The 12952-nt window shown below is 37.2% G+C and overlaps 1 protein-coding gene across 1 annotated transcript in view; it reads right to left on the bottom strand.

The window, feature by feature from the left end:
• Positions 1 to 12952, bottom strand: part of CNBD1 (cyclic nucleotide binding domain containing 1) — a 469302-nt gene that overhangs the window by 87476 nt on the left and 368874 nt on the right. The window contains exon 7 of the mRNA XM_021090804.1: positions 689 to 826. Coding sequence (XP_020946463.1) covers positions 689 to 826 — 138 coding nt within the window. The remainder of the gene's footprint in view (positions 1 to 688; positions 827 to 12952) is intronic.

Here is a 12952-nt window from a genome sequence, read left to right on the forward strand (position 1 = left end):
AGATAGATGTCTCCTCACTGTTGCTGATGCCCATGCCCTATAGCACCTGCCCCAGGATCTGGCAGAGCATGGCCATAGGAGTTATGTTATCTATACCAACTTCCCCTGTCATCCATGGAAGGAGAAATAGGAGAGGGGATAAATTTTGGAATATAACTAAAAGACAATAAATTGTTACATTTGAAGAAAATATCCTAATGCAGCAGAATTAAAATGTGATCACCTATTAATATATCTCTGGGTTCGATGTGTGTTATAACTATGAAGTAGCATGTCAATAACTCCCAAGTATTTTTTTCTCCTAAGGTAGACAGTAGAGATTTAGATATCTGGCTGTCTGAACATTCTGGTATCCCTGATACAAGACATGCTCTTGAAGCCCAAAACATACAGTTGTGGAATTAATGAGAAAAATGAATGAGTGAATGAAGGACTGAATTTTAGATACATGAAAAACCAAAAACACTCTAAGATAATAAATTATATCCATAGAGAGCTTTCTTTCCACTTCAGCTACTCATCACAGGCTTAAATGATGTTCATCAAATAAATCATATTTTTGTGGTCTCTAGTTAAAGTCAAATTAAAATAGAAAAGACATATGGACATCTTCTGTCCAAAGAGGCAAAACTTAGCATTTTAATTTATACCCATATTGTGTTAATATATGGATTAGATATGGTCATACCGATTTTAACTTTGCATAATTCTTTGCAGGGATTTTAAGAATTTCGCAGTCTTCTTCTGTCACCACTGCATACTCCTTTGCTTCTGATTCAATCTGAGCTGTAATATCCAGGGTTCCAAAGGTACTCCATTGCCCAAGCTGTAAAAATACCAAAGGCAACTTAACTTTCATTATTATTTGTCAATATAAAAATAACAGTGATGGTGATAGGAACAATCTAGAAGAGTTTGCAAAAGGAAGAATTGTAGGTCAGACTTCAGGTCTTTGAAAGAAAGAGTCTGAACAGATTTGCATGGATTTTATACTCCTTCTGCCCAATGTCACTTGCCAAAAGCAATAAAACATTTTTATTTTTTTCACTAAGATAAAGAAAATAAAGGAACAGATCTCCTGTTTTATTCAGTGATTTATTTTAAGTACCTGAACTAGTGCTTGGTACATAGTAGCCACTCAATAAATATTTGTTGAAGGAATGAGGACATAGTACAATATCCATGGTCTTCTGTAGATTTTATTATACTCATATATTGGTAGTAACAAAGAAAACGAATGTAGTGTTAGGCAGTGTATACATTACTGTTATATATATGTATTCATGTAGGGCCTCCTAATTTATTATGTAATAAATAAATATTAAGCATGGCAAAAATGTTTCACTAGAATGCACATTGTAAGTTATTAGGATGTAGAGAGAATGTGTATATCTACATAGAGGATCTATATTCAGGTTTGCTGTGAAAAACAAGTAAAGTAAAACAAGGAAGTAAAACAAGGAAAACTTCTTAGAGAAAGTATTGGGTCCATATGGCTATCTAAAAACGACATAGGCGAACCTCCTTTCTTCCACTTCAAATGCATAGAAAGGCTGAATATTATTATTTTAGTTGAATGAATAGCTGAGATTGAATCTGCAAGTTCAGAAATAAAGAGGGGATTTAAACAGTTATTCCAAAAGCCAAAGTGGCCCACAGTGATATCAAACTAGAACAAAGCCCTGAGGGATTAAGTTCTGGGGCTTGTCCTGCAATGGAAATAGGAGATGAGACTCAGAACCATATAAGGTGAGGAACTGGAGTTGAGCCTTTTTGCCTGAAGCCTAGAACATGGAAGGATTGCCCCTTGTGTGAAACAGAGACAACTGAAACAGAGACAACAAAACCTTCACTCATTAATCTACCTGTGGAACTGGGGAGAATTGTCATAAAATCAGGATCCTAGGTCTGCTACTTGTGTGAATGCAGAGTAAACATTCACACAAAATACAGGACCCAAACATAATGTAAAGCTTGGTACACAACTGAAAAAAAGAAAAACAAAACAAAGCAAAACTAGGATCCAGGAAAGTGCAATTTTAAAACCTTATGCATGAATTTGAGAGAAAAGAAATTCCATCAGAAAGCAATCTTTGCTTGATAATAAAATAATGATTAAAAATTGCAAGTCACACAAGTGAATAGACCCTTATGAGAAAAACTCAACAAAGAACTAAAAAAAAAAAAAAATTAAACAACCTAAAACAAGATGTACGTTTATTATACTTAGACCATAAAGGGAGAACATGACATTACAGAAGCAAAAAGAAACATTTTGTAAAAGGACAAAATGAAATTTTCATAAATAAAAAATTAACTTATTGAAAGAAAAAACATAAGGAATGCATTAACTAGTAGAAAAAATAAATAAAGAGTTCAAGACATGGAAAAAATATATGAGAAAATTATTCAGAATAAACCATAAAAATATAGAAGGAATGGAATAAGTGGGTATTTCTTAAGATAGAGATGATAGACAGAGACCATTCAACATAAATCTACTAGGATTTCCAAAGAAAGCAAAAAGAATGAGAGTGAGGTAATTAATAAGTAACAATGGCTTCAAATTTCCAGAACAGAGATGAGTCTTGAAAATAAAGGAGGACACAAAATCTACATATATATATTTATATTTTATATCATTGCTCAAGATTTGCTGTATTTCCTTAAACTTTCTCCTCCAAATCCAACTTCATCATCTTATTAGCTATCAGAAATTTTGAATAGATGTTTTCTATATATTTTTCCAGATTTTTCTGATTGTTTTTATGTATAAGATTTAGCCTGAGTTACCTAATAAAGCATTATAAGCATAAATCTTATGTAACTTTGAGTAACATTCTTAAGGCTTTATTTCTCGATTCATTAACCAATATCATCAGACTCCCTAATACTATTAGGAAAGTATTCAACTTCCAATACTCTTCACCCACTCGCTTATTTTGGTTGAATTAATTTTATTATTGCATTTCCATTCCATTCTATAATTTTAGTCATCTTCAAAATGCTCAGGAAAAAGAACAATCAAACTAGAATATTTGCTTAAAATAACATAGTGTGAGTATAAAACTAAAACAAAAGCAATAATTTTCGGAAGCATGTGGAACAAATTGCTAAAAAATTAATTTTAGAGGAACAACATGTAATCCAAAATAACGTTATGCAAAGAAATTAATATAGAAAATTGGTGCCAGTTTAGAGTAAGGTGTAGAAGTATAAATACAGTTTATTCAGAGAAGTGGGGTAAAAATGACAGAATACCTATTAAACTTTTCTTTAAGCTTTTTTGTATTTTATCAATAATATGAAGTATTATGAAATTGTAGACTTTTTAGACATTTAAAATGCAGGTTCAAAAAAAATTTAAAAATGGGCAGAAGATCTAAATAGACATTTCTCCAAAGAAGACATATATATGCCCAAAAAGCATTGAAAGAGTGTTCTTATTATTAGAGAAATACAAATCAAAATTACTATGAGGTACCACCTCACATTGGTCAGAATGACCATGATCAAAAAGTGTACAAATAACAAATTCTGGAGGAATACGGAGAAAAGAGAACCTTCCTACACTGGTGGTGGGAATGTAAATTGGTACAACCTCTATGGAAAACAGTATGGAGGTTCCTCAAAAAAATAAAAATAGAACTACCATGTGATCCAGCAATCCCACTCCTGGGCATCTATCCAGAGAAAACTGCAATTTCCAAAGATACCTGCAGCCCAACGGTCATCAGAGCACTTTTTAAAAGTGCTAAGAAATGCAATCAGGAGGAGGAAAGATGGCAGAAAAGTAAGGGGACACACTTGCTCTCTCCCATAAACACAACAAAAAAAACACATCTACAGGTTAAATGACTCGCACAGAACAGCAATCAATCACTGGCAGAAGAACCTAAACTCCAATAACAGCAAGAATCTTGTGACATAACTGGGTAAAACAAGAGAAAAGTGGAGAGAAGGGGAATCTGATCTGGACTGGCGCTCCCAAAAGGGAACTGTGGAGGAGAAAGGGATCCCACACCTTGGAAAGTCACCTACTCGACGGAAAGATCAACCAAATCGGGAGTGCCCGTTGTGGCTCAGTGGTTAATGAATCCGACTAGGAACCATGAGGTCGTGGGTTTGATCCCTGGCCTTGCTCAGTGGGTTAAAGATCCAGCATTGCCGTGAGCTGTGGTGTAGGTTGCAGACACAGCTTGGATCCTGCATTGCTGTGGCTCTGGTGTAGGGTGGTGGCTACAGCTCCAATTTGATCCCTAGCCTGGGAACCTCCATATGCTGCAAGAGCAGCCCAAGGAATGGCAAAAAGAAAAAAAAAAAAAAGATCAACCAAATCAGAGGAATCTCCAGATGCAGAGAAGAGTGCAGCAGTAAGTCAGAGTTCTGAAAAGCAGAGTGAGAACCAAACAGATCATCTGAAATACTGGCACAGTCACCAAAAATTGAGACGCTTGGGTTGAGGCTGAGCACAGAGACCGTGGCTCTGGAGGTTAGTCCCCAGGAAAGGGCTGGGGTGGGTGGAGCGGAGACTGCCTGAGGGGTCTAGGAATCGGTCTGTCAAGTTTGATGGGGCAGAGACTGCCTGGGAGACTAGAAAGCAGAGTGTTGTAGGGGGAGGGAGCAATATGTTAACAGCTAGGATGTGGAAAGCCACATAAGAGGGAACCTGGGAGAAGAGCTGGATCTGCAGGAGAGACAAGGCGTGAGTTTTGGGGAGGGGAGAGAAGAAGGGGTGGGCCACCATAGAATACTCCCCACGCCACAGCAAGCTCACCAGCCTGCCAGCTATCAGAAAGCTGTGCTTCACAGTGCATCCCCCCTCCCTCTACACCTCACACACGAGCTGGACCTGAGGCTGCCTGCCATCCTGGAGGGCTGGCCTAAATATTTGCTGGAAGCCTACCACCACAGGGGCTTTCCCTTTCCTGGCCTGATTGCCCTCTGGAGGAGCTACACCCCTGAGGAGCAGCACCCAACACCACCAGCCCCTGGGAAAAGGCCTACAGCCAATAAAAGCTAGAACAAGCTTGGCCGGGCAGTGAAAAAAATCTGCCCCTATTCTCAGGCAGTCCTTCCAAGTTGGGGTGCCCTGGGGAAGAGCCTCTTGGGTTCTCAGCGGCTCAGCTATCTGCTCCAGCCCTCAGGGGGTGCAGCACTGCCCTGGAACAGGTCCCCAGCAACGCCAGCCCCCTGTAAGAGCCCCACAGCCCAAAAACACCAGAGCAAACTCTGCCCGTCCAAGTGAAATCTGCTTCCATCGTGGTATGGATCTCCCAGTCCTGTCTGCTCTCACGAAGTCCTCCTTTGCTTCAGAGAGACCCTGTCAGCCCCTCCCACCCTCTGGAAAAGCCATGCTGCCTCAAAGAAGACTGACCAACAACGCCAGCCCTCAGGAAACATTCCACAGCAGTGCCAAGGCAAACACTGCCCAGCCACAGAGAGTACAACTCCACCAGGAAAAAGGAAAACAACAAGCAAGATGAAGAAGCTGAGAAACCACCCCCAGTTAAACCAACAGGAGAACTCACCTAAATCGGTCAGCAATGAAACAGATCTCTGCAGTCAGACAGACCTGGAGTTCAAAAGAGAAATAGTGAAAAGACTGAAGGAATTAAGAGAAGATATGAACAGTAATGCAGACACCCTCAGAAAGGAACTGGAAAATATAAAGAGGGCCAAGAAAAACTAGAAAATTCATTTGCAGGGATACAAACTGAACTAAGGGCAGGAAAAACCAGAATGAATAATGCAGAAGAACGAATTAGTGATGTGGAAGATAGAATAATGGAAATCACCCAATCAGGTCAGCAGACACAAAACCAAATGAAAAAACATGAAAACAATAAGCAATATAAGAGACCTATGGGATAATATAAAGTGGGCCAATCTACGCATAATAGGAATTCCAGAAGGAGTAGAAAAAGATAAGGAGATGGAAAATATATTTGAAGAAATTATCGCTGGAAACATTCCAAATCTAAAGGATACTGAGTTCAAGATACAGGAAGCACAGAGGGCCCCAAACAAATTGAACCCAAATAGACCCACACCAAGACACATCATAATAAAAATGGCAAACGTTAGTGATAAAGAGAGGATCCTAAAGGCAGCAGGAGAAAAGCAGAATGTTACCTACAACCCCCATAGGATTATCAGCTGATTTCTCTACAGAAACACTACAGGCCAGGAGGGAATGGCAAGAGATATTTAAAGTGCTAAAAGGAAAAAATACGCAACCTAGAATACTCTATCCAGCAAGAATATCATTGAAAATAGAAGGGGAAATAAAATATTTTCCCAACAAACAAAAGCTAAAAGAATACAGCAATATAAAACCCAGGCTAAAAGAAATACTGGAAGGGTTTCTCTAAACCAAAAAAAAAAAAAAAAAGAAGAGGAAGAACTAGGATTGAGGAAACCACAATCAGTGAGCAGTCACTCAAATAAGCCAGCATTCAGATTTAATCATGAACATGTTTCAAACAAAATAAAATTAAAAAGAAAAAAAAAAGTCATCGAAATCGTAAAATGTGGGCAAGGGATGTTAGGAAATAAATAGACCCGATCTGTGTTTGTTTGTTTCTCTTCTTAATTTTAACATAGTAATGAAGCGTTTGAACCTACAAGACCATCAGGCTAAAACACACAATTATAGGAAGGGGTTAGCATACTTAAAAAACAGGGCAACCACAAGCCAAAACCAAACGTTGCATTCACAAAAAATGAAAAAAATACTCAAATAGATAATAACCAGAGACCATCCATCCAAAAAAAGAAAGGAAGAATGGAGAACCATACAATCAACTGGAACATGAGGTTCAAAATGGCAATAAATAATCATCTATCAATTACTACTTTAAATGCCAATGGACTGAATGCCCCAATCAAAAGACACAGAGTGGCTGAGTGAATAAAAAGGCAAAAACCTTCAATATGATGCCTACAAGAAACAAACCTTAGGAGTTCCCATCATGGTCGGTGGTTAACGAATCCGACTAGGAACCATGAGGTTGCGGGTTCGGTCCCTGCCCTTGCTCAGTGGGTTAACGATCCGGCGTTGCCGTGAGCTGTGGTGTAGGTTGCAGACGCGGCTCGGATCCTGCGTTGCTGTGCTCTGGCGTAGGCTGGTGGCTACAGCTCCGATTCAACCCCTAGCCTGGGAACCTCCATATGCCATAGGAGCAGCCCAAGAAATAGCAAAAAGACAAAAAAAAAAAAAAAAAAAGAAATTCACCTTAGGACAAAGAATACATATGGACTGAAATGAAGGGGTGGGAAAAAATATTTCAAGCCAATAGACATCACAGGAAATCAGGCATTGCAATACTCATATCAGACAAAATAGACTTTAAAACAAAAGATATAAAGAAAGACAAAGAAGGACACTATTTAATGATTAAGGGATCCATCCAAGGAGAGGATGTTACTATCGTCAACATATATGCTCCAAATATAGGAGCACCCAGATACATACAACAAATACTAACAGACATAAAGGGAGAAATCGATGGGAATGCAATCATAGTAGGAGATTTTAATACCCAACTCACACCAATGGACAGATCCTCTAGACAGAAAACCAATAAAGCCACAGAGATCCTGAAGGAAACAATAGAAAAGTTAGACTTAATTGGTATCTTCAGGACACTAAATCCAAAAAAATCAGAATACACATTCTCTCAAGTGCACATCGAACATTCTCAAGAATCGACCACACATTAGGACACAAAGCTAACCTTAACAAATTTAAGAGCATAGAAATTATCTCAAGTATCTTCTCTGACCACAATGCCATGAAACTAGAAATCAACCACGGGAAAAGAAATGAGAAAAAACCTACTACATGGAGACTAAACAACATGCTACTCAAAAACCAATGGGTCAATGAGGAAATCAAGAAGGAAATTAAAAAATACCTTGAAACAAATGATAATGAAGACACAACCTCTCAAAATTTATGGGATGCTGCGAAAGCAGTGCTCAGAGGGAAATTGATACCGATACAGGCCTTCCTCAAAAAAGAAGAAAGATCCCAAATGGGCAACTTAACCCTCCACCTAAACGTATTAGAAAAAGAAGAACAAAAAAGTCCTAAAGTCAGCAGAAGGAAGGAAATTATAAAGATCAAAGAAGAAATCAATAAAATAGAGATTCAAAAAACAGTAGAGAAAATTAATAAAACTAAGAGCTGGTTCTTTGAAAAGGTACACAAAATTGACAAACCCCTGGCCAGACTCACTAAAAAGAGGAGAGAAAGAACCCAAAAAACCAAAATTAGAAAAGAAAAAGGAGAAATCACAACGGATACGGCAGAAATACAAAAAACCATAAGAGAACACTAGGAACAACTATGTGCCAACAAATTTGACAACCTGGAAGAAATGGACAATTTTCTAGAATCTTACAGCCTGCCAAAACCGAATCAAGCAGAAACAGACCAACTGAACAGACCGATCCCTAGAAATGAAATTGAAGAGGTCATAAAAACACTCCCTACAAATAAAAGTCCAGGGCCAGATGGCTTCAAAGGTGAATTTTATCAAACATATAAAGAGGATGTGGTGCCCATCCTCCTTAAACTCTTTCAAAAGGTCGAAGAAGAAGGCATACTCCCAAAGACATTCTAGGATGTCAATATCACCCTAATTCCAAAACCAGACGAAGATACCACCAAAAAAGAAAACTATCAGCCAATAACTTTGATGAACATAGATGCAAAAATTCTCAACAAAATCTTAGCCAGCTGATTCCAAAAACATATCAAAAAAATCATACACCATGACCAGGTAGGGTTCATCCCAGGTTCACAAGGATGGTTCAACATACACAAATCAATCAAGGCCCTACACCACATTAACAAAAGAAAAGTCAAAAATCATATGATCATCTCAATAGATGCAGAAAAAGCATTTGACAAAGTTCAACATCCATTCATGTTCAAGACCCTTGCCAAAGTGGCTAGAGAGGGAGCATTCCTGAACATGATCAAAGCCATTTATGATAAACCCACAGCAAATACTCAATGGGGAAAAACTGAAAGCCTTCTCACTCAAATCTGGAACAAGACAGGGATGCCCACTCTCACCACCTCTCGTCAACATAGTTTTGGAAGTCCTAGCCACAGCAATTAGACAAACGAAAGAAATCAAAGGCATCCATATAGGAAGAGAAGAGGTAAAACTGCCACTGTATGCAGATGACATGATACTATACCTAGAAAACCCTAAGGACTCAACCCAAAAACTCCTTGAACTGATTAATAAATTCAGCAAAGTAGCAGGATAGGAGACTAACATTCAGAAGTCAGTCACATTTCTGTACACCAACAATGAAATATTAGAAAAGGAATACAAAAATACAATACCTTTAAAACTGCACCTCACAAAATCAAATACCTCAGAATACACCTGACCAAGGAGGTAAAGGACTTATATGCCGAGAACTATCAAACTTTAATCAAAGAAATCAAAGAAGATGCAAAGAAATGGAAAGATATTCCATGTTCCTGGATTGGGAAAATCAATATTGTACAAATGGCCATACTACCCAAAGCAGTCTACAGATTCAATGCAATCCCTATCAAATTACCCATGACATTTTTCACAGAACTGGAACAAACAATCCCCAAATTTATATGGAACCACAAAAGACCCAGAAGCACCAAAGAAATCCTGAGAAACAAAAACCAAGCAGGAGGCATAACTCTCCCAGACCTCAAAAAATATTACAGAGCCACAGTCACCAAAACAGTGTGGTACTGGTATCAAAATAGACAGACAGACCAATGGAATAGAAGAGAGAACCCAGAAATAAATCCCGACACCTATGGTCAATTAGTCTTTGACAAGGGAAGCAAGAACATAAAATGGGAAAAAGACAGTCTATTCAGCAAGCATTGCTGGGAAACCTGGACAGATGCATGCAAAGCAATGAAATTAGAACACACCCTCACACCATGCACAAAAATAAACTCCAAATGGCTGAAAGACTTAAATATAAGGCAGGACACCATCAAACTCCTAGAAGAAAACATAGGCAAAACACTCTCTGACATCAACATCATGAATATTTTCTCAGGCCAGTCTCCCAAGGCAACAGAAATAAGAGCAAAAATAAACCCATGGGACCTAATCAAACTGAAAAGCTTTTGCACAGCAAAGGAAACCAAAAAGAAAACAAAAAGACAACTTTCAGAATGGGAGGAAATAGTTTCAAATGATGCAACGGACAAGGGCTTAATCTCTAGAATATACAAGCAACTTATCCAACTCAACAGCAAAAAAGCCAATCAATCAATGGAAAAATGGGCAAAAGACCTGAATAGACTGTTCTCCAAGGAAGAGATACAGACGGCCAGCAAACACATGAGAAAATGCTCAACATCGCTGATTATAAGAGAAATGCAAATCAAAACTACCATGAGATACCACCTCACACCAGTCAGAATGACCCTCATTAATTAGTCCACAAAGAACAAATGCTGGAGGGGTTGTGGAGAAAAGGGAACCCTCCTGCACTGTTGGTGGGAATGTAAACTGGTACAGCCACTATGGAGAACAGTTTGGAGATACCTTAGAAATCTATACATAGAACTTCCATATGACCCCACAATCCCACTCTTGGGCATATATCCGGACAAAACTCTACTTAAAAGAGACACATGCACCCGCATGTTCATTGCAGCCCTATTCACAATAGCCAGGACATGGAAACAATCCAAATGTCCATCAACAGATGATTGGATTAGGAAGATGGGGTATATATACACAATGGAATGCTACTCAGCCATAAAAAAGAATGACATAATGCCATTTGCAGCAACATGGATGGAACTAGAGACTCTCATACTGAGTGAAATGAGCCAGAAAGACAAAGACAAATACCATATGATATCACTTATAACTGGAATCTAATATCCAGCACAAATGAACATCTCCTCAGAAAAGAAAATCATGGACTTGGAGAATAGACTTGTGGCTGCCTGATGGGAGAAGGAGGGAGTGGGAGGGATCGGGAGCTTGGGGTTATCAGACACAACTTAGAATAGATATACAATGAGATCCTGCTGAGTAGCATTGAGAACTATGTCTAGATACTCATATTGCAACAGAACAAGGGGTGAGGGAAAAAAAAATGGATACATGTAAGAGCAATTTGATTCCCATGTTGTACAGCAGGAAAAAAAAATAAAAAAAATATGAACCTCCACAGGAAAAAAAAAAAAAAGAAAGAAAGAATTACAATAAATTTAAATGTCCATTTGCATAGGAATGGATTAAGAAATTTTGGTACATATTGGCAATGGAATACTATTCAGCCATGAAAATAGTGAAATAATGACATTTGCAGCAACATAGATTACCTAGCCATGATCATACTATGTGAAATAAGTCAAAGACAAAAATATGGTATTACTTATATGTGGAATCCAAAAATAGTATAAATGAACTCATTTACAAAATAGAAAAAGACTCACAAACATAAAAATTATAATTACCAAAGGGGATGGAGGCTAGGTAGCTATGAACTGAGAGTGTGGTTAACACATGAATACTACCATAAGTAAAATAGATATTCAACAAGGATATACTGTATAGCATAGGAATTCCATTCAATATCTTAAAATAAACTATAGTGGAAAAGAATAGGAAAAAATATATAGATATATGCAAACATACATATAATGGAATCACTTTGCTGTACACCTGAAATTAATACAATATTGTGAATCAAGCATTTTATTATCTTTATATTGATACTTAAAATGCCTTAAATTGTATACATCAAATATTTGCAGTTGTTATCTTTGGATGATGGAATTGCAGGTAATTATCCTTATTTTTATGTGTCTCTCTGAATTTTCTGAATATTTCAATAAATATAATTTAAAATAGGACATTATAAGGCCATTTACATGACTTACAACTCAATCTTTCTAAATGTTTTTTGGAAAATATTCATTAAGTCTATGTAGATGTTCCTATTTTCCTGGAGATATTTATTAGAAATACACAAAACAAATAGTTTGTCTCACCTCTAAGCTTTTGTTATTTCATTGAAAATGGATAGATATCTTTATTGGGAAATGATGTTCTCATGATTTAAAAATTAACTTCTCTAATAGTGCATAACCCAACAACCTATCTCTGAATATTAGGAGTTGGTAAAATCATTAAGATTTCTTCTGAATAAAAACATCATGTTGAGACTTGCATTTTGCCAAAATGAATAACAACCCTTTCACAGGTATAGTTTTTGTTTTGTTTTATTTTTTTCCATTGTTTCAAGCTTCTAGGCACATTAAAAGAGATCAATATCTAAAATTACAGCTTCTATTTTTAAACCAAGAAAAGGTCTTGTTCTTAACACCATGAAACATATTTCCTTTTCTAAGGGACTGAAAAAGCAGAGAGAGAAAATGCAAAGGCTTTTTAGATCAGGGATTCATGACTGAGGTCTAAAGATAGACTTTTAAAGACTTTCAAACTCCTAATGTATTATGCCACATTGTGATTATTTGTAAATTTCCATTTTCCTTGAGTTTCTATAGCATTTATTAAATTTTCAAAGTTTTCTGTTTTCTCACACGTTAAAAAGCACTGTTGCAGATAGAAAAATATTATTTTTCCACCATGATTAAATGGCTTATGTAGAAAGTACTTTCTTACAACTAAACAATGTTGTACAATAATAGAGGGATAAAAAGATGTATTTTATAATCTTTCACATACTTAGAGAGATTTGGGCCATATTGGGGCTATACTGTGATATCTAGAAGGAAGAAACAGGAACAGACTTAATGTGAGGACAATCTTCTTGGAACTTAACTCATTCCACTGGCTGAGATATTGCACTGTGTGTCTCTGTAGTAGTTCCCGGGGTACATTCATTCCAACCTGTATGCTGAGTCAAAGAAGACATTTTCTATTGTAGGAAAATAACTGATATT

The sequence above is a fragment of the Sus scrofa genome, chromosome 4, assembly GCF_000003025.6.
Source record: "Sus scrofa isolate TJ Tabasco breed Duroc chromosome 4, Sscrofa11.1, whole genome shotgun sequence".
NCBI lineage: Eukaryota > Metazoa > Chordata > Mammalia > Artiodactyla > Suidae > Sus > Sus scrofa.